Source organism: Sturnus vulgaris, chromosome 1, assembly GCF_052056855.1.
Source record: "Sturnus vulgaris isolate bStuVul1 chromosome 1, bStuVul1.hap1, whole genome shotgun sequence".
NCBI lineage: Eukaryota > Metazoa > Chordata > Aves > Passeriformes > Sturnidae > Sturnus > Sturnus vulgaris.
Genome location: NC_142243.1, coordinates 44,519,705 through 44,546,377, shown reverse-complemented (window position 1 = coordinate 44,546,377; position 26,673 = coordinate 44,519,705). Strand labels below are relative to the sequence as shown.

At 38.1% G+C, this 26,673-nt stretch overlaps 1 protein-coding gene across 2 annotated transcripts; it reads left to right on the top strand.

Moving 5' to 3' along the window:
• The first annotated feature begins 264 nt into the window (after positions 1-264).
• Positions 265-25,599, top strand: NPHP3 (nephrocystin 3). Of its 2 annotated transcripts, none has more exons than XM_014878413.2 (27): positions 265-627; positions 1,238-1,363; positions 2,617-2,767; positions 3,547-3,699; positions 5,025-5,158; positions 5,410-5,570; positions 6,975-7,122; positions 7,664-7,738; positions 8,243-8,422; positions 10,212-10,315; positions 10,996-11,110; positions 12,144-12,287; positions 12,859-12,956; positions 13,438-13,540; positions 14,160-14,242; positions 15,262-15,400; positions 16,207-16,371; positions 16,850-16,947; positions 17,774-17,896; positions 18,234-18,423; positions 18,567-18,808; positions 19,199-19,274; positions 20,798-20,925; positions 22,579-22,819; positions 23,873-23,998; positions 24,313-24,428; positions 24,619-25,599. In XM_014878413.2, the coding sequence occupies exons 1-27, from the start codon at positions 280-282 to the stop codon at positions 24,797-24,799; spliced, it is 3,948 nt and encodes a 1,315-aa protein (XP_014733899.1). In that variant the 5' UTR covers positions 265-279; the 3' UTR covers positions 24,800-25,599. The 2 variants fall into 2 exon arrangements, with proteins under 2 accessions (XP_014733899.1, XP_088021222.1); XM_088165096.1 differs by having other exon boundaries at positions 8,243-8,440.
• Positions 25,600-26,673: the final 1,074 nt, after the last annotated feature.

Here is a 26,673-nt window from a genome sequence, read left to right as displayed (position 1 = left end):
GGCGGCTGGCGCTCCCCCCTCCCGGGCTGCTCCAGCAGCGTTCCCGAGCCGGGACGGGACGGGGCGGGAGCGGCTGAGAGAGGGAGGGGGAGAGGCGGCCCGCGGGGCAAGCTTCCTCCCGCTCTCCCTTCCTCGTCCGGCGGCCGCAAGGAGCGGACCATGGCCCGGAGCCGCCGCCGGGAAGGCTCCGCGCCGGGCCCAGCCCCGCCGCCAGGTCCCGCCAGGGGCACCGGGCCCTGGGCTCGGGGTTAGAGCCTCGCCCGGGGTGGGCGCGGGGCCATGGGCACGGCGTCGTCGCTGGTGAGCCCGGCGGGCGCGGTCGGGGAGGTGATCGAGGACACGTACGGCGGCGGCGAGGCCTGCGAGATCCCGGTGGAGGTGAAGCCCAAGGCGCGGCTCCTGCGCGGCTCCCTGCGGCGCGTCGGCGGCTCCCGGCCCGGCGGCCTCATAGGGGCCAGCTTCAAGTCGACGGCCTCGGTGCAGGAGCTGGAGTGCGTGGCCGAGTACGAGCGCCTGAGGAAGGAGTACGAGATCTTCCGCGTCAGCAAGAACAACGAGGTGGCCTCCATGGTGAAGAAGGAGGCTAAGCTGGACAGGGAGAACAAGCGGCTGCGCGCCGAGCTGCAGGTAGCGCCCGCTGCCCCGCGGCACCGAGTGAGGGCACTGAGCAGCGGAGCTGAGGCTGCCAAGGAGCCGTCCCGCTTCCTGGGGAAAGCTGTGGCGGGAAGGGGACGGGTGCGAGGGAAGGCGAGGTGCTGGGGAAATGGTGCCCCGGTGCTCTCCTGCTGAGCCGTCGGGATGCCGTCAAAGTGCGCGGCTGGGGATGGGGACCGCACCTGCGCGGCTGTGGCGACCAGTGACAGAGAATGGCCTGAAGCTGTGCCAGGGGAGGCTTAGGCAGGATATTAGAAAAAGGTTCCTCACCCAGAGGGTCTTGGACACTGGAACAGGCTCCCCAGGGAAGTGGTCACAGCACCAGCCTGTCAGAGTTCAAGAAGTGTTTCGACAATGCTGTCGGGCACATGCATGGTGTGACTCTTGGAGTGTCCTGTGCAGGACCAGGAGTTGAACTCGATGGTCCTTGTGGTTCTCTTCCAACTCAGAATATTCTCTGATTCTGGCTGCCCTACAGTAAGGAGGGATGTAGGGTGCTGAGATAATACTGTAGTCAAACCTGAAAAGTAATCTAAAATCTCTTATCGGCAATAAAACTCTGAAAAAAATTAAATGTTTTCAGGCACTTCAGAAAACATACCAGAAAATACTTAGAGAGAAAGAAAGTGCGTTGGAAGCTAAATACCAAGCCATGGAGAGAGCTGCTACTTTTGAACATGATCGAGACAAGGTCAAAAGGCAATTCAAGGTATGGTTTGACTTTTCTATTCCTGGGAAAATGACCAAAAAATATGTATGCCACTTTTTCACATTGCCCAAATGAACCTTTCTGCAATAGCTTTCATGAGAGCCTCTCCTTCTTAAAGACACCTTAGAGTGTCATAGCTGTAGCTGCCTATTTACATTAAAATAATCCTACCAGAACTTCTCTGTAAGACTAAGAGGAAAAAAATCTGAAATAACTTTATAAATATTAAAGGAAAATATGAAGTGATATATCATAAACTAAATTCCTGCATTGAACTTGAGCACAGGAGTATATTCATATTTCAGAGTGACAAGAAAACATGAGCTGCAAATTGATACATGCTGAAGGAATGTATAAACACGGAGTTCCATTATTTCTGAATAAATTTTATATATTGCATTGTAAGGTGTAACACCTCTAGCTTACATTTTTTTTTTAAAGTGTGTATTGGTAGAACTTTTTTGACTGCAAAAATGTGATAGTCAGTTAGAGACCGTTTGCACTCTCTGGAGAGATGATTTTTGAAAGGCCAGACAGATGTTTCTGCTTTTCCTTTGCTGCAGATGGTACTTTTGCCACTCAAAACAGGGCAGTAGGTCCTAGTTTTTCACTATTTTGAACATTCTGCATGTCTTTAATTTTAGTTGTCTGTAGCTACATGTAGTTCATGTTTGGCAGATATATGAAAAGAGGATTGGTTCCGACCTTATTTAAGAAAATGAGACTTGAAGATTACTTCATTTCTTTGAATTTAAAACTAAATTCATGTTTTCTTTCCCACATGATGGTAATGAGTTACAAACAGGACAACTGGAGATACTTGATCAGTTTCTGTCATAGGAAAGTTAAATTTCTGCAACAGTAAAATGTAAATACAAGGTTATATGTAATTGTAAATAAATACATGGAAGAATAAAAGAGAACCTTTGAAAAATTGTTGCATGTAGCAATTTTAGAAGACAATAAAGTTTAAAAAGTAAAAAGAGTTGTTTTCATTTTTAATGAACATACTAATGCAGGCTTCTCTCAGAATGGTATGCTAAGGTTTATAATGTTAAAGTTTTAAAAACAGATCATTTTAAACTATGGTTTCCTGCTCATTTCTGGTTCGTGATGGCTTCGGGTTCACATTTTCACACCCCTGTCTGGTAAATGAATGCTAGAAACTTACTTTTCCCATTGAAAGTAGATAGCATGAGCTCAGGAACAGATACTGAATTTTAAAAGATTTTCGTTTCCCTTCCTACTGATAGATTTTTAGAGAAACTAAAGAAAACGAGATTCAGGACTTACTGAGGGCCAAACGAGAACTAGAAGCAAAACTCCAGAGACTCCAGGCCCAGGGAATCCAAGTGTTTGATCCTGAAGAGTCTGATTCTGATGATAATTGTACAGATGTTACAGGTGAGAATTTCATCCCAGCACTTTATGTTGGAACATGACTGAAGTCTCCAAATAGTAAAGCAGAAAACAAATATTTATGTTGTTTTGAAAAAAAAAATTATTAATCCAGGTAAGAAGCAACTCAAAGTAGTTTGAAGGGTAAAATCAACAAACCTTGCAAATTTGGTTTAGATTGTGGGAACCTCACATTTCTGGTGTTACAGATGAGTAAGTGGAGACAGAGTTCTGTCTAGATGCAGTTACTTCAACACTTAAAAATTTGTTCCATTAACTGTTCTGAGTTTTCTAGTCTTTTCTGAGTTTTTTTATTCTAGATCTGAGAGATGATGCTCCAGTGATCCAAAAATCACACTTAAAACTGGAGGGTCTTAGATAGACACTTTGGGTGATGACATATGCCAGTGTCAGCTGCTGTGTGTTCCAGAACAGCAGAGTTGAATCTTTAACAAAGCAGAAGTAGGTACAAAACCTTGTATATGCTGTATGAGGAATTTAATAACATGGAAAGGGTTCAGATAGGTGTGTGAGCAATCTCTGTAATAGCAAATATTGGGAAATACCTTTGGTGTCAGCCTTTGGTGTCATGAATTCTCATTAACTTTGGACAAGCGACCGTTTAGAACTACAGCCCACAAAGGTGTGAGGAAATCTGCTGAAGGAGAAAAAATTATGGTCATGTGGCATGTGGCTGTAGGTTTCAGCTGGAATATTTAGGAGTGATAATTTACATTGTGTAGTGACAATGAAGAGGGATTTTTGGTTTGTTTTCCAATTCTTAGCTGCTGGGGCACAGTCTGAATACTGGAATGGAGGAGTGCTGGGGAGTGAACCATCCATGGGTAGTATGATGCAACTTCAGCAATCTTTCAGAGGGCCTGAATTTGCCCATAGCTCCATAGATGTCGAGGGACCATTTGCAAATATAAACAGAGGTAAGTAATGGTAATTCATTTTGCTTAGGATTATAGGTGTCTATTGCATTTTTCCAACCATGCTTAAGTAACTCTGTTCCTTCCTAGATCATTTTCTGTCCACTCTTGGGTAATTTAACTAAAGGATTATTTGGAATTCTTTGTAAAAATAAAAGGAAATGTAGCTAAGTTATGTTTAAGATATATGATGACTGTGATATGTACAGCAGTGATTTTAGCAAACAGCAGTTACCAGTGCATTGTTGTATGTTCCTTATGTTGACAATGGAAGAGAATGGCTCCTTCTTTCAATATCTGCCGGTGGTTTTTTTCCATTTGTATTCAGATTTTCTACTTCCTGAGTATGAACATAACATTTCTATTAGAATAAATTATACTCCTGTTTTATTAATTGATTTTGCATGGGTTTTGACTCTGCCTAGGGGGTCACTTATGGGAATCTGATTGCAGGACCAAGATGTACATGTTGTTATGTAAATCAGGGCTTCATTTTTTCTTGTCAATAATTACTGCTTCTGAACTTTGTTTCCCAAGTGGCCTCTTGTAAATTGGCTTCTGATACTCTGGTTTGCTTCACGGTTGTCCTGGCTCTGGAATCTCTCCTGCATATAGTTGATTTTGCTGGCAGTTTCTCCCTTTTTAGTTGAATCCTTCAGACTCTGTCTGATTCAGAAGTCTGTGCCTGCCAAGTGGGAGGGGTGGGTCTTCTCTGTGATGGCTCCAGCTTCATACACTAAGCCTTTCTTCAATCTATGTGGTCCTGAGAAGAGAACCTATTCCTATCTTGAAAGAATGACCAGCCACAAAAGGAAGAGTCTGAGAAAGTTTTAAAACTCACTGCTTCTGTAGGGAATAAACATACAATGCTACAGAAAGCAATGGATTTTTTCCTCCAGAAGAGGAAGTTCCCACAGTGTTTTGCTGTCATTTATTCACATGGTCTAATTGAAATACATGTAGATCTCAAGGAAAAAAAAATATGGTTATGAATGAATTTATTACTCCTGCATATTGTTACTTATTTTATGACTATCAGCTCGATTTTGTGGAATCATTTCATCAATCCTTTTTAAAGGAAATATCGTTATAATGGTAATATAAATATATTAACACTTTTATTTTGCCACATTATCGAATTGTGTGACATTATCAAATGGTATGAGTTCTCGAAATTTGTAAAATTTAAATAACTGAGTAAAAAACACTACTATTTTAAATAAAATATAGCATTCGAGATGTTAAGAGGTGATGACTTATCTGTTATGCAGTGTAATGATATATGAAGGTCTCTAAAACTTCAATTTGGAGTTTTTTTCCATTGGCAGATGATTGGGATGCTGCTGTTGCCAGTTTGTTGCAGGTTACTCCTCTGTTTTCCCATTCTCTGTGGAGTAACACAGTAAGATGTTATATTATCAGTACTGATGAGACTCAGCCAGATGTGACCATCTTCATTAGAGTGAGTACCTCTCAAACCTATGCTCACTTATATGCTGTCTTGTTTCCAATGTGTTGATGGTTCAGAAATTTGTTTAATACTTCTTGAAAGCTTTAGTAGGAGTAGTCTGATTTCAGTGAAATCAGTGGAAGTATTGTGAAGGGCTTCAGGGGAACAAACTACTTAGAGAAAAGAAACTGGGATTTGTTTGGTAGGTCCTTAGTGCTATGCATGTTTAGTAATGAAGCACTGTTGCTCACGTTTGCTTTCAGAACTACTCTCCAAAACTTCAGAGAGTCTGTGAAACAATGGGGTACTTCTTTCAGGTTGTTAATTTTCCAACAGAGAATGAAAGGCCTCTTCAGGATGTAAGAAAATGGGAAATTGAAAAAAGTTCATTAGTCATTTTGCTCCTGCATTTAACTTTGCCAAGGTGAGTGTTTTCCAGGCTGGTGAAACAAATGGCAATTGGTAATTTATGCAGAGTGCATAGCTTATTAATATGTATGGTATGTTTTGCTCAGTATGTTTCCTAATCTAGTAACTTCAAAGTGATACTCCTTCAAACTTTAGGTTTGCTAGTGCAGACACTTAAAATTATATATCAGCTTTGTACCATTTTCTTTTTCTTATAGCTACAAATTCTCTTTAAGATACAGCTTGAGCAGTGTCACAATAACATAGAGAAATGTTTTGCTTTCCAAGAGCAGCTCTATTTTTGCATGTGGCTGTGTCTTAGGAATTCAAAATGGCTCATGTGAATGTCCTCAGTGTTTTTCATTTGCTTATCTAGCCTTACACCTGTCCGTAGTTTATTCTATCACATATTAGTTCCTGGTTTTGGCTGTCTTTCAGACTAATTTCATGACTCTCTTGTGTCTGCTAGCTTTTGACAGCTTTGATTTACTGAAGTCATGATGTTTCATGACAAATAGTGATGGAATGTGGTCTCTTTGTTCAGGGAGTAATTTCTTAACCTTCTAGAAGAAGAAGCGTGATTCACTAAAGAAAATACACCAAAGGAGGGATACTTTTTGAATTGTGTTAGGAATGTTACTGTTATGCATTATATGCTGTTGCCAAATAACCCAGTTTTATGTATGTGGAGCACAAATGTGTAAGAAGAAAATGTGCAGGGAAAAGAAACGACCAAAGTATTAATTTAGAGAATTTCTTTTGGAAAAACTCTGATGAAAATTGTAGTGCTCATGTAGAGATGGTAATATTTGAGCAATCCTCTCTGCTATTGTCAGCATCCCCAAGTAGTATAGTTCCTTCTGTGGAATGGCAATAGATACCCATGGATATCATTCACTTATATAAATGCAAAGTGCTTTTGAATTTGGAGGTGCCAAATTCTCCTTTTTAAATACTATAAATTGAAAGGCTGTCCCCCAAGACATCTGACAAAAACTAAACTACTCTTCCTAAAAAGATAAGAGATAGAACAGAACCTTCAGATAACTGATAGCAAAGCATATATACGATGCTTATTAATTGTATGTGAAACCATGTTCTTTCCATGCAAGGCAATTACTTTTCACTCTGCATATTGGTATGATGGGAAAAACAGCTTTAAATTTGCAAATCAATAATCGTAAAAATTAATAAATGGTTTTACTGGTTTTGGTACAAGTAGCATAAATTTCTCTTTTAGCTTTTTCTTGCTTCAGAATTTTTCTCAAATTCTCTGTTGAAGTATTTGATTGCTTTTTGCTATAAATAGATATGACTTTTGAATTAGATTTTGCAGTGAAACCCACCTTCGGAGTTGTGTTGATTGAACTGTTTACTACAGCAGTGTAATATAGCACAAGAATGCTGATTTCCAATCTAGTTGTTTGCTGGAAGACTGTGAAGAAGCCTTCTTGAGAAATCCAGAAGAAAAGCCCAGGTTAATTTACCACAGAAGGGAGGATGGCAGAGTCAGTTCAGTTGCAGTGCAACAGTTAATTGAGCGAATTTCTTGCATGAACAAAGCAAAGGTATGGAATTTAAAAATTGCTGTAAGCAACACTGCATGCTAATAGTCTCAGATTTTAGAAAAAATTGCATTGCACTCATTGCTCTGGCTGCTCATTCTGTGAGCACATTGATGAAGCTGAAATTTATGAATGTTATGAAATTTTCATTAGTAGGGGAGGAAAAAAAAACCCACTGCATTTCCACTGAAAAAAAAAGGCTGTGCTATAAGGTTAGAATTTCTTAGCTGTGTTTAGGCATTTAAATGGCAGAGTTGTTGCAGGTCCCTCTGCAGCCACTGAAGGGAATGGAATGTACCTCTAGAGAGATTCCAGCTGCCTAAAAATGGATCAGTTCTGATTTCTTTTCCTCTACAGAGACAACGGTTGAGAACAGCTGAAACTAGATTCCTAGCTTTTAAAGTCCTTAGGCAAAGTGAATCTTACCTAAGGAAGGCAACAGAATAGAATTTAAATGTGTTCCAGAATGTTTTTATTGGAAGTCTTAAATACTATTCTCAGTTGGATTCAGAGTTGTGTCATGCTTTGCCATTTACTTTTTCAGATGATTGACCATGTTGGAAGTGTGGAGGAAGGAGCATATGAAATCTATAATTGTGTAGAAAAAATAATTAAACAGGTAAAGTACGTGATGCATTTTGGCTTTTTATGTCTACGCTGATTTATGATCTTAAATGATGTCAGTGGACAACTATGTGGTACTTAGATGTGATTCAAAGTATTTCTCTGTTTTATCATTAATATCTGGCAAAGCAAGGAAATGTGCAAGTGGAAAATAAAACCCCAAACTAAGCAGTGCTTTTATGGACAGAAGCACAGGACCACAGGAAAGGGTTCTATTTATGGGCCTAAATTAGCTTTTAATTATCTTTATTCATATAATAGATATGTCTTCTCCTTATTCTTGTGGTGGGTTGTTTCCCCTATGAGATATTTAAAACCAGGTCTTGAGACCTGTGCATTCAGACTTAACTTAGTTTTATTTAATTGCTTATTTATTTATGTTCTCTGCTACCCTACAAGGACATATTGGTGTTAGTAGAACCACACTCATACTGAGACTAACAGCAAATGTGATTGCACTATAGTTGCAGTTTTCTCCATGTAATTTCTTTTTACTTAGGATATACTGGGGTGTGAAATGACAGACCTAGAAGGCAAGGATTTGGATAATAAGGAAGACTCCACTGCTCCTGAAGAAGAAGTTTTTGGTGATGTATTGTGGGATGCACACGATGAGCAAGAACAGATGGAAGCTTTTCAGCATGCCTCTAATTCAACGTGTGAGCTGGGATTTGAGAAAGTGAGTACATTACAAAAGGTATGTAGATGAAGAGAAAGTCATCACTCACTTCTGTCCCTTGTTGGGCAAGATGCACTTCTACAGAAGAAGCTGTGTCTGAGAATATCCTTAAGGCTATCACTCCTTATGCTTATCCATATGTCTGATATAGATGGCATATTTCTTTTCTGGGAGAGATGCCAGTTAGTGTGTTGTTGAATGACGTTGATGAAGAAGTAGTTGTTGTGCCTGCACTGGAGAAAAGGACTATAACAGTGTGCCAGAACCAGAGTGTCCTCTTAGATGTTGGTCATCAATAGAAAACACTCTGATTATCTATCTTTTCTTCTTCTATTTTTTTATTTCTCTTTTATTTTTCCCCAAGGAAATCCAATCTCTTTCTTGACACCTGGAGTTAGGCTTTAGGAGATGAGTAATGAAAAGATTTCATCTCATCATGCAGCTGTAAAAGACGAACAAAGGAAACGTTATAGTGGAAAGCTGCTGAATAGCTCAGTACTTACTCATTACTGGAAATAATTTTTAAAAAACATTTCAAGTTGTGAGTATCAGGAAAAGTTATATGGTGGGAAGATATAATGAATGTAGGAAGATAAATATTAAAGTCATCACAGAATGTGGTGCAATAGTTCATTTGTGCAATGAATAAGCATGCGGTTTCTGTTACTGTATTTAAATCTTAGTACCCGTATTTTACTATGACAATATATTCTTTTAGTTCACCCCTCCTATATTGGTAATGGTTTGGAGGATTTTAGCATCTCTACTACATTCTACAGCAATAGAATAATAGAACATTAAAGAAAAAATACCAATGTATATCTAAATGCACTTCTTCTTTGAAGATAAAATATTTCTCCCAAGAAGGTGAAGAGTGTTTTGCTTTGGTTTATTTTGTCATCTGCTGCAACGTTTTTGGACATTCATATGCTGAAAGAAAGCCTTCTTTTGTATGCTTTTGTATGCTCAAAATAGTAATTCATGGCAGATGCCAACCTTTCCTGGCAACCATATCCCGTGCAGTGGAGTAGTTTTGATGCCTTGGGTTTTAGCTTTTGTATTTTTCAGAATCTCTGCTGCTTAGTGTGTAACTCTGAAATTTCATATTAGGTGTTAGTAAATTCTCTTCACAGGGTACTTGGACAAAACAATTCCTTTCTAGCTAGAGAATCAAGGACAACCTGTACCCAAAAAGCATAAACAATGGTGAGGGAAAGGGAGCTGAGACTTTATAGCCTGGGGCTGTGATTGGATAATTGATCCCAATATAGAGATGAACCAAAACTTATACAAGTATAAAGATTCGTGACTGGAATCCATCTTGGATTTGATTTGAGTGTAGCCCTGACTGGGCTCCTGCACTGCCCAAAATGTATCCTTTCAATAAATACCTATTCTATTCCTTTTTTTCTGTCTAGTCTCTGTTCCAGGTCAGCCTTTCCAGACAACAGTTTGGGGAAAGAGAGGACAAGGAAGCCTGAAGAAACACAGAATACAGTTGATTTACTATAATAACACTAATTCAGTTTATTAGCACTGAAGATTCCATTCTAAATAGAGTTTTGAAGAAAGTGTTAATTAATTTGATGCTTTCTAAAAAAGAGAGTAAAATCTGTGGTTTAAGTGTTTCCTTTCTATTTACACTTGTATTGTATTGCATTTCAGTAGTTACTCCTTTACCTTAGTCAATCGGTACATGCATTTTGAATCTAAATGGTTTACAATACCAGGCACTATATTTCTTCCTTAAACACTGAAATATTTATGATTATTGTTTCTTTATTTATAGTATTTTGAGCGTCTGAATGACCTAGTAGCAGCACCAGCACCAATTCCACCATTGCTTGTATCAGGAGGACCAGGCTCTGGGAAATCTCTCCTTCTGTCAAAATGGTAGTTTAATTTTTTTTTTCAATATATTAATGAAATTTAAGAAGAAAGTTTCCATTACATTTCAAACATTGTGTCAGTAATAAGAGGTAAAATGGGGTCATTTACAAAGCACTGAAGTTATTGAACCATCCTGGAAGGATTTGTGGTATTTGAGTGGCTAATTTCATCTGCCTTTAACAGTTCCTGACTCCAGCTGCAACACCTTATGGTAAGGCATCACTTATATATGTGTCTTTGCACAGCATTACAATGTGGTTTTGATACTCAAGAGTGTTGCTCTTCTCTGATACCCAAGAAGGGTCTGAAATGAAGAAAGAATCTTCATAATTTTTCATAGACCATAGAATTTTATGGTCACTTGTATGCTATGACAAAATTTGTTGTTGTAAAAATAAATTGACGGTGTCATTGCTTTTTACAAGCTTAGTGGCACATGATTATTCAGTGCCATGAAGGATACTTGCTAATTTCTGTCAGTAATGGTGAGAGCAAAAATGGAATCTGACATTAAAAGTTCAGTTTTAGCTCAGGAAATGTCTATCCTGTTTTGTAAAGATAAACATGGAAGACGTCTAGCTAACATACGTTATCTCCTTTGGCAAAATTGATGCTTTTTGCTTAAGATCTATTTGCAGAATTAGAGTCTGTTGAGTCTTTTTTTTCTTCTCTTCTTTCACTAGGATTCAATTACAGCAGAAGCACTCACCAAACACTCTAATTCTTTACCACTTTGTTGGGAGGCCCATGTCTACTAGTTCAGAATCTGCATTGATAATTAAGCGCCTTACTCTAAAGGTAATGCTGTATTTCATGCCCTGCATTGCATCTCTCTTTGTGTGTGTGTGTGTGCACAAAGATAACATTTTCTAGAAATTTTTCAGCATCAGTGAAAAGTAATACAAATAGAGTGGAAAAATACTCAGGTTCCTGTTGGTCAGGGCTCTGGGAAACCTGGTCTGGTTGAAGATGTCCCTGCTCATTGCAAGGGACTTTGACTAGGTGGCTTTTAAAGCTCCAATCCAATCCTCACTCTTCTGTGAGTTTATGAAATGTAAGACATTATAGAATGAGGGGAATCTAATCCTGTATACTTAATGTAGCTCAATTAAATAGCATCTCTGGGATGTTTGTAATAGATCAGCATTAGCAGTTATGTTTCCAGTGACCTATATTGATGACTTACAAAACCATATAAACTCCTTCCAAAATTCCCTGCCATCTGGAATGAAAGAGGCAGGTGGTACCTCTTGTGTCTATGTGCTTAGAAACTTGAGGCTGTATTGGCCACTTGGCACCATCTCGTTCCTAGACTAGGCTCTCTCCTATATTAATTGATTTTTAATTGGGCGCTAAATATGTGGGGAATAAGAAGGACCATTTTTCTGCCAGGGTCTGAACTTGCTTTTTCCATCACAGAGTGGCACTAAGGGCCTTACAGTACTAAAACTTGTAGAAAAATTAATTCAGTTGTGCTATCCTTGCAATTTTCTCATCTAACTTAGATGTTTAATCTGTGAAACTTCAAGTCCTTTAAGTCTCCATATTTCTTGTCTGTTGTGTAAAGGTTATCTCTCTGGAATTTATACACCGACTTCAAGAAATATTCTTTGTTCTGTATATGCCAATTTCTGCATATACTAGAAGGAAAGAACTCTGTGTGAACTTGACTAGAAAAATTGCTCCCAAATCACATAGCGGTTTTTTGGGGGAGAGGGTGAGGTAGTGGGGAAGGAGTGGGGTCTTTTTCCCTTTTGCGTCTATAGGACTTCTTTCAACTATCCTAGCTGATTTTTAAGGTAGAATTTCTTGTATGTTTACAATTCTGCAGCTTATGCAGCACTCTTGGTTAGTATCACCTCTGACTTTTGATCCAGCTAAACTTCTGGAAGAGTTTCCCCGTTGGCTGGAAAAGCTTTCTGTACGTCATCAAGGCAGCATTATTATAATTATTGACTCTATTGACCAAATACAGGTATGTTTTCAAAATCTTTGCCATTTGTCAGTCTAACAGGAATCTTGACTATTGTAATAAGTTCAATCATAACAAAAATATTAGTGTTTGCTTTGCTCTGAAGAGAACATACAGATAATAGTTTTGTAAAAAAGTGCAGTCGAGTTATTTTTATAGATAATATTTTTGGGGTTGTTTTGGTTTTTTTCCTGCTAAATTTTATCTTTATACCTTAATTTTTGAGCAGTCTCATTACATTACTTATCCAAAGATTCAAGGCTGTGAGCCAACTTATTGGGCATGTAAATAGCCTGATTTTTATGAGGTGAACATTTCAATAGTATTCTATCTGCTTCATTTAGTGTACAGTTGTGCTCATACATATAAATGGGTCATTTAGTACTGTCTAGAGGACCAGATCATGAAAGATTTTAAATGACACTTGTCATGGTTTTAGTTCGTTTCCTGGCCCCAACACAACACTGGAGAATTTAAGACTCCTTTCATTGGGTTGCACAGTTAATGAAACATAGCAACTTCTGGCATTGTTTTGAACAACCTCTGTGTTAATAAATTAAAATTTGTTTTTAAGCAAGCTGAGAAGCATATGAAGTGGTTGATAGATCCACTGCCAGTAAACGTGAGAGTGATTGTATCAGTGAATGTAGAAACATGTCCGCAGGCGTGGAGGTATGTTACATTTCTGTGATGTGTCAAAGTATCCTGTCTTAGAATTATTATTTTAAATTGCAGTTACTCACTGAAGAGCAGACAGATGTGTCAAGACGTGGAGATTTAATAAGATAAGATTTTGCAACCTATGAGGAAAATGAAAGCTTCTCTATTGTAGCTGCAATGACAGATTTTAGCTGTTGGAAAACCAGATTCTTGTTTCACTGTGATGGATCTATCCACATGACTGTATGAAAGATGATATTCAGTGCAGTCAGATGCACATCAAGAACTGCAGTACCATGATGTAGATTCAGGACAAGGCTAAAAGTGGAAATTTTACTTCAGATGTCTAGAATTTCATAGTAGCAGGGAACAGCTTCAATTACTGCTTTGATATAAATCTTGAAAAAGCCCTGGAACTGTGATGTCTTTTTTTTTTTCCTTTTGCATGCTATTTAATAAGGTTCAAATATGACTTTGTTCTCTCTTACCAAAGGTTATGGCCCACTCTTCATCTTGATCCACTGAATTCCAAAGATGTTAAGTCTCTCATTAGTGCAGAATGTAATTCTGCAAATGTTAAATTGACTAAAGAGCAGGTATGTCTGTTGCAGTTTTTCTAAAATACCTTACTCTAGTATAACTTTTAATGAAAACATGGAAAGATGAAATAAGCCCAGCTGCCAAAATAAAGAATTTAGCTAATTAAATAAAATTGCTCAAAATAGCATGAAGTTTGAGTATTTTTACTCCATGGCTCATAGCACTGAAACACAGATGGAACAACATAAATTTTTTAACAGAAAAACTGTGCAGTTGCACATACTGCTATAAATGTGTTATTTTATTTTAGAATACCAGAAGGTTTAATTATGCTTTAATTAATTATTGTCGCATAATAATGTAACAATGATGGACGGAGTGGGAAAAACAGTATTTTACCTTATCCCTTGAGATTGATTATGTAAGATTACCTTCATGTTGAGATATAATGTTAGATCCTAACTCTTCATCTTAAATTCAAATGGGAATTTTCACTCATATGCTCCTATAGCTGGAAATGTGTGCAGTATTTTGTGCACCACTTACCATGTTATAGTCTTCAGTTGTTACAGATAGAAGAGTATCTAGAACTTCTGTTTTGTTATCAAAGAGTGAATGTTTTATTTGTATGGTTAGTTTCATCTCAGTTCACAGATTTTATGTAAAATGTTGTAGGAGAAGAAGCTTGAGCGACATTGTCGTTCCGCCACAACTTGCAATGCTTTGTATGTCACTCTCTTGGGCAAAACCATTGCTTGGTAAGTTGAGGTGCTTTGGAAATTACTATGGTCATCACTAGATTAGAAGACTTCAAGTAGGTTAGCCTTTCAAAATACTTTCACTTAGCACAGAATGAATCTTATTAAGAAAAAACGATGGAGGAGTTTTGCCCTTCACTGACTCTGAATGCAATAGGAATAGAAATCAGAATGTACAGTCACCAGTTTGATACCAGGTGAATCCAAATAGCTGTATCTATTTGTTTTAAGCTCTTCTATTTGTATTTTATTTTAATTTGTTCTTCTTTATGGGTGTATCAGTTGCTTCAGTGGTTTTTTAAGGTATTTGGAGAATGTTGGTATTGTGTTGCTAAGCAGTTAAATTCAGGTGTGTTGTATTTACTGAGGTACCAGAGAGTTTGCCCCATAGATTTTTAAGGCTGCAGGGAAGTTCAACAATGTATAGTTTAACATCCTGCATATGGTCCTTAGCCTTGTAATTCCTGCTGTGGAGAAAATTAATCTTCCCTGTTGTGCAAGAGAATACCTAATAAGTGCATTGGCTTCCTATTAACCTAGACTTCATCTTGTTGAGAAAGATGCATTTTTCGTTAAGAGACTCCCAGAAGATGATACACTAATTGGTAATTTACTCCGGGTGACTGATTTCATTATTTTTGTTCACGTTTTATGTTCTAGAAGACTTAATTGTTCCTGAATACATGCTTTGAAAAGTCATTAAATGAAATAGCAGCATGTGGTTTTATCTTTATCCATCCTGATGCTCTTACTTGTACTCCTACTGGAGAAAAGAACACTGCAGCATAGGTTTTTTAATAAAACTGTTGCAGCTATTTAGAAAAATCAGACAATATGACAGAAATTGGCTTGGAAGAACTCACCTCTTCTTTGTTTAAATCTCACCAGGTACTGTGCATCTTTTGAATCCAGTAAGAATCCAGAGAGTATTTGAGATAGAGCTCTTCCATAGTTTCAAATTGATCTTACTCAGCCAAATTTAATATGCTAAATCTTACCCCTTTTGTCCTTCTGCTCAGTGTTGGAAATACAGGAAATATTGATGAGATTCTTCAGCAGTGTTGCCAGTGTCAAGACACAGTATCACTGTACAGGCTTGTTCTGAGATCAATTCAGGAATCATTGCAGAGTGATAAAGAGAAAGGTCTTTTGAGAGAGGTAAGCAGAGAATGTATTCATTACAGGTAATGAGTACTCTTCCCTGTAAAGAGTTTTTCTTAACTTAAAAGTAAATACAAATTTATATTAATTCATATGTATGAGTCAGATATTATTGTGTATTACTAGTATAGAAGGGACAATTTAATTGATGTAATTACATCTGTTTTGTAACTATGGAATAATGTATGACTGCTTTGTGTTAAATATCAGCTGAACTGTTGTCTGACAGAATAAAGCAGGGCTTTTCACTATGATGTGATACACAATTATCACTTCCTTGCTGATCACTACCATGATCTAGTGATTAACTGCATTGAGCATAGTAAGTGCAATCAAAACATGGTGTCTTGTGAATACAGGCATTGCTTATTACATTTCTGACTCCTCTTTCTATCTTTGCAGAATTTCCCTCTTGTGCAAAACAGTTTTTTCAATTAGGACAAAATACTCCTACTTGCTGCTTCTTTGGTTATGGCAGCATAAAGACCCTCAGCATATTTTACTTAGATGAAAGTTCCTCATGATGATGGAGCTACTCTCTCCCAGTGTTTTAGAGGAAAGTTTGAGGAGCCATTTGTTTGTCCCAGAGTGTCCCATTTGGTGCTTTATCTATTAGATTATTAAACCATTAACCCTGAGGTCTCTTCTTTGAGAAGAGGGAAAGGGCTTGTACAGGCAGGGTGTTTTCCTTTGGCTATAAAATTCTCACAGTATAAACAGTATTTTTCTTGAGATTTCAGTGTAACTAAGCTCTCCAGGAAATATTGCTAACTGTGTGAAATCTTGTTTTCTGATTCATGCAGATACTGTGTGTCATTGGTGTCAGCCACAATGGGGTGAGTGAGTCGGAGCTGATGGAGCTTTATCCTGAGCTGACTTCTGCAGTGCTGGCCTCACTCCTTCACAGCCTGCACAAAATGTGTCTGCTGACATATGGCTGTGGTTTGCTGAAGTTCCAGCACCTCCAGGTAAAGTTTGTGATTCTAAACATACGCAAGTGAAGCTCCAACCCCTAACTCCAACCCCTGTTTTTTAGATAAGTTCTGTTGTTAGCTAGGTAGGCCTTGAAATGTTGATGTTTGCTCATCCATTCTCCTTAACATCTGCTCTGATTTAGAAACACCTTGAAAACTACCAGATGTGTTACCAGATAAACCAGTATTGCTGAAAATCTGGCCTTTCAAACCCTAATAAATTTCTAATCTATTACTTGTTAACTCCATGTATCCTAGAAAATATTGGCTTCCCAAAAAAACCAAGAAGAATTGAAAGAGAAAGGAATATTTCCTGAATAACCAGAGCTGTGGTCTAATGTAAGACAATTTGTAGCGCCTTTGTCATTGAAAGATTTTCAGTTCTGCAACATGAGATGTGTTTCATCACCCTGTGTGTCATCAGCACTTAAATTAAATGCATTCTATTTCTTTCAATTATACTCTCTTTCAGGCTTGGGAGATGGTAAAACTAGAGTATATGGAAGCAGGTGAAAATGTTATTTCTGCCTATAGACAAAAACTAGTGGAATATTTCACCATGCAGTTAAGGTAGGTCAGAATTCTTCAAGAAGTGCTAAACTGCAGATTTCATGCCTCATAGGTATTTTTGTTTTCTTCATATACCTTCTTTGAGTTTACTAAATTATTATGGCAAAATAACTATGCAAAATTATCCGTTTAGAAGTTTATTTATTGATATGTTGCTTTTTAATCTTGGAAAAGAATGAGTGAAGGAGAATGGGCATATGATAAAGTGATCATGGGGAAATGTAGGGCGTAAATTTATACCATATCAGTTATTTTTTGGTCTCCAACCCCCCATGGAATTTTAACTCCCACTAAATGCTAGGAAGTTTGAGTTTGCTTGGGACTTGAAGCAGAAATCCACTTGTCTTCAGCAAGCAATTAGCACATAGATGAGGTCCAGTAGGACAGCTGAACATCTGCAGTTCATATCCAGCTTGAAAACTGCATTTACATTTGCATTTACATCCTGAGTTACTGCGTCTCAGCTGTGGGCTGCTGTTTATTGCTCCTCCAAGCATCCACTGTTGGGTAGCAGGAAGCCAGCAGGGCCACAGTGTGCCAGACAAAGTAGGCACAAAGGAACAGTGGGCTGCTGTAGGGCTGCAGTCCTGCTGGCAGGCACAGATTAGCCCATATGGGATGGAGAAGCAGCTTCCTGTGGAGTGCCTGGGGGGTCCAGTGCCTTCTGAGGTGAAATTAAAATGAACATATAAGAAAATAGAGTATATAGGTCTGTCTGTTCAGACATTCAGGTATGGAAATCATATGCTTGCCTGGTTTTCACATCAAATTGACAAGATGTTAGACCTTTCAGAGTTTTAATTTTGATTTTTTTTTCTTTCAATAGTCAAGACCGAGTGACTTGGAGGAGTGCAGATGAACTTCCCTGGCTCTTCCAACAGCAGGGTGATAAGCAAAAGCTACACAAGTGTCTTTTGAATCTCTTTGTGTCCCAAAACCTTTACAAAAGGTACAAAGGTAGCAACTGCTTTGGCCATTATAAATATTCCATAGTAAATTTTTGTCAATATAAATCAGAAAGCGACAGATTCAAATACTTAAATAGTAGAGGCTGAAATGCTAAATGCTGTTTCCATATAAATAATGTATTTTTTCTATTGTGTTACACCCTGGGGGGGTGGTAAAGGAATAAACATTGCTGTTGAATAGCGTTAGTCTCCATGGATTGTCTCTGTAGATGCTGTAGCATAACAATAATATTTGTGCATGTAGGCCTTTTTTCCTAAGCTAGCATCGGTCTGAATAGAGGGGTATCAGAGATAAGATTCTTTTCCTTGTTAAAACAGGGGACATTTTGCAGAATTGCTGAGTTACTGGCAGCTGGTTGGGAAAGATAAGAGCTCTATGGCAGCTGAGTATTTTGACTCTCTGAAAGAATATGAAAAAAGCAGTGAGGGAGAGGAAAGTATGATCTGCCTGGCTGATCTTTATGAGACCCTGGGACGGTTTCTTAAGGACCTAGGTCTTCTCAGTCAGGTAAGTACATTTAGAGATTGTTGTAACAGCAAAAAAGGCAAAGGAAGCAGAGCTCAGCATGTGCTTTCCATGGCAGTAGTTAAGTTATTGCAGCATAGAAGATGCTGCGTGCTGCCCTCACGCTCTGGACTTGGCTGTTACAGGCTGTAGCTCCTCTGCAGCGCTCTCTGGAGATTCGAGAGACCGCACTGGATCCAGACCACCCGAGGGTGGCACAGTCACTCCACCAGCTGGCAGGAGTGTACGTTCAGTGGAAGAAGTTTGGGAATGCTGAACAGCTGTATAAACAGGCACTGGAAATCTCTGAAAACGCCTATGGAGCTGAACACCCTCGGGTGGCCCGCGAACTTGATGCACTTGCAACCTTGTACCAAAAGCAGAACAAGTAAGCTTAATTACACTGCTGGTTTTGTTTTATGTGGAGGTAGTACAAAAAAAAAACAGCAGCAAAAGTTTTCTTCCTGAAGCCAGAATTTTTCTTTGATTCTTTTTTTTGAGTTTCATATGTTCAAGTGCAACCTCTCTCTGTTCTTGTAGCAGGTCACATAGGAGGGGTCAACTTTTTTGCTTAGTTTAACAAAAAACTTGTAGAGATAAAGGAGAAACATTATCTGTCCCTAATAATTCTGTAGATTTTATATTTGGAAAAAAGTGGGATTATTCTCAAGAATCATAAATTTTTAAATCTGTACACTTAAGTAACTTAGAGTCTTTTCAGCATACTTATTGATGCTACATTTGACATTCTTCTCACACTACAAATAACTACTTTCAGATATGAACAAGCTGAGCAACTGAGGAAAAAGTCCTTCAAAATACGCCAAAAAGCAGCAAGGCAGAAAGGAAGTCTGGTAAGGAAGTGCTTGATATTTAAAAAGAGGTGCAGGGCATGTTGCAGCTGTGCTAAACAGATGATAAATTGTGTCTGCAGAGCTGACAATGCTCCAGGGCTTTTGATAATTGTGGGCTTAGGTAGTGAAGTACCTTAGCGGCAGCTTTGGTAACTGCCCTTTCAACTCTGCTGGAAGTGGAGATGTATCAGTAGAACTGGAAAAGACAGTGGATATATATGTTTCAGAGGTGTGGAATTACAGCTGACACGACTGTGTGTCAAAGTGACAATGGAAAAAAGTATTCTCCAGAATAGCTGAGGCATTTATCCTACTAGTGAATACAGTGCTTACTGCAGTGGAAAATTCCAGTAAAAATATTAGGTGACGTACAGAGTTTTTCCCCCTGTTTTCTTTTCTTCTTATTGTGTTGTTTTTCAGCTACAGAGTTTCCCTTGACATTTTTGAGCTAAGGGTTTATCATGTAATGCCTGTACTGTAAGAATCTAGCTAATAACTCCAGAGCTCAAGTTGTAGCTCTAATGAAAGTAGTAAAAGCCAATAAACATTGCTATTTCCACATTAATAAATAAGAATGAATTTGGTTCATGAAGATTTGGTCTATTTCTGTAATGAGTTCTGCAAAAATATTTTTATCAAAACTGCAAAGATCAAAAATAGGCAGAGTGTAAAAACGGCTGCACTTTTTACTTAGATTTATTTTGTTTGTAAGCATTAACTTGTCTGCCCATTTAAAAAAGATTGATGTGAAGCTGTGGTTACTGTGCTAGAGACAGAGAGACAGAGAGAGAGAGACAGCAAGAACAGCAACACACATGGGCCTCTTTAGGGAAAAAGGACCAACTTTATTGAACGGACAACCCATATTTAAAGCATGTTTCAGAGAGCTAAGACAAGACAGTAGCTTATTGGATAATTGGGAAAAACATCCGTGGGACTGTAGTTTAGAATGGGTCCCACAGTCAACACCAGGTGTTAATCTTTATTGTGAATTCCATTCTGTTTTGACCAGATTATCATCCTGGGAGAATTTCTCCCCAGCTGAAGCTGAACCAGCTTATCAGCCTGGGAACGGAGCTGAGAAGCTCTGGCCTGGAAGTGACTTTCCAGGCTGTAATTTTCCTAGCTTTCTAACAGTGTGTCCACATGAAGCCTTGAGTAATTGTGGTGTTTAGGATTGGAGATTATATTGATTTTAAGTTTTGAGTTTATAAAACTAAGAATTTGATCTGAACTGGTTATTTGAACTGTGAAGTTTAAGCAAATTAGCATGTCTGATACAGGGAGAGTGGTGTAAAAGCATAGTAATGTGTATTGCCTGGAAGTTTTCACCAAAATTTCACTTTTTTGTGCAATTTGCTGATAGAATGTAAGTAAGTGCTTGCCATGTAGCTCAAAAATAGAACTTAAGGAGGATTATTGTGCTACTTAGGCACCAAACTACGTCTTTTGGGTTTTTTGCCTTTAGTGTTAAACTTTAAAAGTACTGGTGACTGGCTTACATTTCCTTCTCTTTGCTGTAGCGTGGCTTTGCTCTCCTGCGTCAAAGAGCCTTGCAACTGGAAGAGCTCACATTAGGCAAGGATACAGCAGATAATGCTCGAACCCTTAACGAGCTTGGAGTCCTCTACTACCTGCAGAATAATCTTGAGTGAGTTGTACTGATTATGACACATCCACTGAGTGTTCTCAGATGTCTGAATGGAGGCAGAGCATGGAGATCTAGCACTAAATGCAGACACATCATCAAATGCTTGTTGTAGTACTGTCCTTTATTCATTCTACTCGGTTTTGTTTACTTTGAAATTCACTTCTATTTTCTATTTGATGCTGTTGGCCTGTGGATGTTTACCAAGTCAGTGCACTTCCTGCATTCAGAATTCATGTTCCACAGTTAATTAGCCTTTATTGCAAATACCAGTTCTCTCTCAAATTTATGACTCCTCTACTCAGCTTCACTATTTTGTGACTCTGTCCTTTGCAGTGCTCATCTTGGAACAGCAGGATTGTTGTTTTTCTATGACAGTATTACAAGAAGTCATTACCTAAATATTCATTGTACTTGTAATCCTTCAGGTTTTACCCTGATGTCCTGTTTAAAGCCAAAAAGAGCCAGAACAGCCCAAAGGCGTTCTAAAAGCAGACAGAGATAAGCAGGGGTGTTGCAAGAAGGAGAATAAAAGGTGCAAGATAGTTCTGACTGTATGTTTAGCCATCCTTCACATCAACTTCTTTAGCTGACAGAGGAATCTAAATTGTGTGTTGTGAGGGAATTGTAAGGTCACCTGAATCCCACTCTACTGAACTGAATATTTTCAGAGAAGAACAAAAGTGCCCAGCAAAAAAGCACACAGTGAGTCCTGGAAGTATTTTTACTTTCAGTTCTTCCGGTACCTGATGTTTGAGGCACCTGTAGCTTTTGGATAATTACAGAAGTATGTAATTATTTAGGATCTGCATACAGAATCACAATCTCTGCATTGAAGGAATTGATTTTTAACAGTTGTTGGACATGAGGTTTTCATCAGTTTACCCTCATAAAGTGACTGATTATAGAAGAGCAATATTTTGTCTAATCTCATAAAAGATTGTTTAATATTCCATGTTTATCATATGTAGTTCCTATTAAGCACAACCGACTTCAAGAGTAGATGTATCTCCACTATTTCATAGATGAGAAAAGGTATAAACTTGGTTCTAATGAAGGTTTAAGGAACATTTCAAAATGGATATCCCTGCTCTGAATCACCAAGTCCAAGACTTCATGTAGTTAAAATGAAATCAGTGGCAGAAGGGTGTTACTTAATGAATAGTTACTTATCACATCATCTTCCAGCCCTTGCATGGAGTGAACATCTTTTGAGACTTGTCTAAGAGCTCACAATTGAACCTACAGTTCTGTGTATAAATGGCCTTTGTTTTCTCTAATGTTTTTTTCCTAAAAATAGATTGTTCCAGTTTACTAAACTGACCTCTTGAGAATAGCATCACAGAGTTTGTGTGGATGTCAGGATGAGGAGGTGCCCAGTAATACTGGATGCTATTGGTCTTACGGAGGGATCACCTGTAGCTTTGTTAGAGAAATTGCTGTAAAGCTGTAATGGAATAATAGCACCCTACTGTAGTGGGATAAAACGTGCCCTTTGCTTCAGTGGTGACATTACACAGAGTCTTTTCCACTTCGGCAGTTCTGAACAGATTCTACTATGAGTTTCTAAGGCTGAGTTTGTTGTTTCAAACAGGCACTTCAGCCTGTACAGATGTTACCAACCTTAAAATATTGATGGGCAAATATGTCGTGTAGGGCAGCAGAGCTTTTCCTGAAGCGCTCCTTGGAAATGCGGGAGCGAGTCCTGGGATCTGACCACCCAGACTGTGCACAGTCTCTGAACAACCTGGCAGCCCTGTACAATGAGAAGAAACACTATGACAAGGCTGAGGAGCTCTATGAGAAAGCTTTGGACATCAGGAGGAGAGCCTTGGCTCCAGATCATCCCTCCTTGGCTTACACTGTGAAACACCTGGCAGTGCTGTACAAAAAGATGGTGAGCACACACCTATTACTTCTTCTGATCACCTAAATTAACTGTAATGTCTTTGTCTTAAGGGAAAAAATAATGTTTTAGGGGGTAGGAATAGTTCTGTTTATATAGTGACCTTGAACTTTATAGTCAATTTAAGGGCAACTTTTAGAATTATGAGGGACATAGCAGTTGACAAATAAACTGGCTGAGCCACCTTCAGCTTATGTTGACTCAGTGAAAGATGAGCATTACTCCTGTGCAAAATGCACTCTGAGGAATAAAATTAGCTTCTCCAGCCATTCATACTGGAGAAATATGAATGAAACTTCTCAATTTCATGATCTCAAAATGTATTATGAATATTTTTGTTTGTAGAGGGTTGTTCTAACCATTTGCTATTATTAGTGTAATAGTGATAGACTCTTTCCAACTGTGGAACCAAGATCAAGTTCAGTGGATTATAAGACTTTTATCTATTTTATATTTTCACATTTTACTGTTCTTCAAAGAGAGAAAAGACCTTGAAGATAATCTCTTAGATCAAATTTGCTCATGTTTTTGCTAAATAATGTTACTTGCTATTGTGTGCATTAAATGGTTTTGGGCCACGATAATTTCTGCTCAGTTTAGCTTCCAATTTTCATGCTGCTAGAAGCTGCAAAACCACTTGATATTTGCATCAAAAACCTCTTTGCTAGTTTGAAGGAATACAAATTAAAAGTCACCAGAGAAAACTATTTCAGTAAAAGTACAACTGAAAATTCTTTTTACATGCTTCTCAATGAGACACTTGTGGGTAAAAAATGAATCAAGAAAGGAAGAAATAGACCTAGCTTAGACCTTAGCTGAGAAACACATTAGCTGGGAGTTGAATAGGCCCCGTATTTTGGAAAATTAGGTTCTCATAAATATTCATGATAAACAATTTGTGCAGAAAATACCTATTAATTAACCAAAGTTAACCACTTACTCTAGAAACAGTTAGATTTTCTCTAGGCTTTTGTTTAAAATACCTTTTACTGTTACCATCTTGATATAAGAGAGCCAAGTAATATTTTTCCCTGTTATTTCTAGGGGAAGCTTGACAAGGCTGTTCCTCTGTATGAGCTAGCAGTTGAAATTCGACAGAAGTCATTTGGCCCAAAACACCCAAGTGTAGCAACTGCTCTGGTAAACCTGGCTGTCCTTTACTGTCAGATGGTAAGTTTGTCATGCCTGATCTTTATTTTTCTTGTCTTAGGCTTTTTTGTGATTTGTATCTAAATGAAACTAAAGAAACTTGACCATATTTGAAAGGGAAATTCCTTATAGAACTTGCAAATTCTTGGGTTCCATTTTAAACATTGAAAGCATATTTGGCAAGGAAAATGTATACAGGGAAAAGATAATTGCTGTGACTGGTAGGTCAGCTAGGATGCATTGATACTGTGTTGGTAAAAAACAAAGCCAATGTAATACACATCTGTATCAAAGAAATACACATCTGTAACAAAGAAACTTTCTGCTACCCAAAGAAAAAGCAGATTGAAGCTTTGCCTCTCTATGAACGTGCACTGAAGATTTATGAAGATAGCTTTGGCCGCATGCATCCTCGTGTGGGGGAAACACTGAAAAACTTGGCAGTGCTAAGGTAAGATTATATGCTTCAACCCTATAAATGCAAATTACTGCATGAAACAAAACATCTGGGCTTGTGTACTCTCTAGGAAAGTAGAGTTTTAGATATACTAAGTTGATAGTATGGTATATATTTCAATTTAAATTAATTGAGAGACTTGTTTTATTTTCTTGTTTCAACTTTGTTTTACTCTTTTCCAAAGCTATGAAAGGGGAGACTTTGAGAAGGCAGCTGAACTTTACAAGAGAGCTATGGAAATAAAAGAAGCAGAGACTTTGTTGATAGGTGGAAAAGCAACTTCTCGACACTCATCAAGTGGAGACACATTCAGCTTAAAAAGTGCATTATCACCAAACACTTTGCTGGAACATGGACAAAGGTGATACCAATCTGCTCCAAGGAAAGGCAGTCTCCATTGATACTTTCAAGTAGACAGACAATTACTAAGACAAATCCATTTTTCCAAGGATTATGTACTGTTTTGGGACTGACACCTGTCTTCATTAATTCTGCCTTAACTTTGCAGACTGTATGGTACAAATTGAGCTTTTTACGTTGTATATGGGTACACATATGAGTTACTAGCTCAAGTTGTAGCTAATACCAAAAACATGGACTTGATGCCTCTTAGCCTAAGTGCCAGGACTATAACAAATTAAGCTGAACCACTTGTATAAACTCTAAGGGGCAATTCTTATTTCTGTGTTGTAAAAGCATGGCCTAGAGGATTTGTGTATTTTTGTATCATCAATCCTTCCTGCCTTTTTACAAGCCTTTAAAGTTGTTTCTGAAGAAATGGTAATTTTGAAGAATCTTTGAAAATACTATTTAACCTGAAGTTTTACCTGCAGGGTTACTTCAGCCTTAGGCAAACTTTCATTCAAGGGACTTGTGCAAAATTAATTGGTTTTCTTGGGAAGCTAGGGTATCTAAATATATCATCATCTACAGTTAAAGCTGTTGCCAGGTTCCAATCTGTTCAATAAAAATACTTCCAGTGAGCAATCAGAATGAAGATGATTATGGCCAGAATTCCTATTCTTAAACCTTTAGCAATACTTTCACTGTTTAATCTTACTGAATCCCTTAAAATACAAGAATGTTTGTATTAGCTGGGAAAACCTAGTGATGCAAAATAGTTTGCCATCAGATAAAGAAATGTTAATAAAATCTACCTGCCTGATGTATTTCTTAACATCTGAGTCATTTAAAGAATCAGTCTGAATTCTATTCTCACTCAGTCCATAAATGCATGCATCAATTTAAATACATAAAAAGATTTTTTATAAAAAAAGAAACCTAAGTGGAAAATTAATTGAAACTCTAATATTTCAGAGGCAACTAATGTTAAGATTAATTTGATCCAGTTTCAGAAATGCAAATGGCCTTCAAAGGAGTACTTGCCTTCCACAGTGTTTTTTCTCTTTTGTAGTAGAATTAAATATTAATAATTTCAGCCCTTGTTCTGATTAGGAGGAATTTAGTATTTTGGTAATGCAGTAACTTGGCAGAAGAAAAGGCATATGAAACTGACGGCACAAATATACAACCCAAATTTGATTTTTAAGATTAAGATTTAGTTGAAAACAAAAACGCAAAAATAGTTCTTGAAGGGGTTACAATGGAGCACTAAGAGTTGACACCTTGTAATAGCTCTCTGGATATTTTCCTCTTACTCAGAAAATGGGTTTGTAAGCAAGGGTTTACCACTCAATTTCAGCCACCTTGAAAAGTTTTGAAAATTGGAAAGTTCTTTGCAGGATTGTCACCAGCTAAGAGCAGCAAAAGGAAAACCAGTCAAATACACACACAAAAAGCCCCAAACAAAAATACCACCTCCCCAAAATCTCAACCTACTCAACTTGTGTATGCTGATGTTGCCTGATATTCTTAGATCTGGAATTCTCTCTTCTAAAGAATTATCAGATGTCTGGTCCAGCTTGTCCTGCCTGTTCTGATTTTAACATGTAGAGTGGTACATCTTCCTCTCCTAAATAACTTCCCTTATTGTTGCTAGTTTAAATAAGAAGTTACTTTCTAGATCCTCAGTGTTACTATTCTTCCATTGGCTAACTTCTCTCCAACTTCCTCATAGGTTGCAGGGTTGGTTTTGGAATAGGAAAAGAATTAAAATAAAAAATTGGTCCCTAAAAAATAGCAGATCCCAACCATCTATCATCCTTTAGCGAAGAGGGTGAGGAATCCACATGCCCACCCTGTGAACGCAAAGAAAGCTTACAAAACAGCTTCCATGGAG

Bases quoted from the DNA above. Each gene is read 5' to 3' on its own strand.
- NPHP3 (XM_088165096.1), top strand. From the start codon at position 280: ATGGGCACGGCGTCGTCGCTGGTGAGCCCGGCGGGCGCGGTCGGGGAG. The intron at 18,424-18,566 runs GTAAGTACATTT...TGGCTGTTACAG, and splicing joins ACCTAGGTCTTCTCAGTCAG to GCTGTAGCTCCTCTGCAGCG. The intron at 24,429-24,618 runs GTAAGATTATAT...TCTTTTCCAAAG, and splicing joins AAAAACTTGGCAGTGCTAAG to CTATGAAAGGGGAGACTTTG.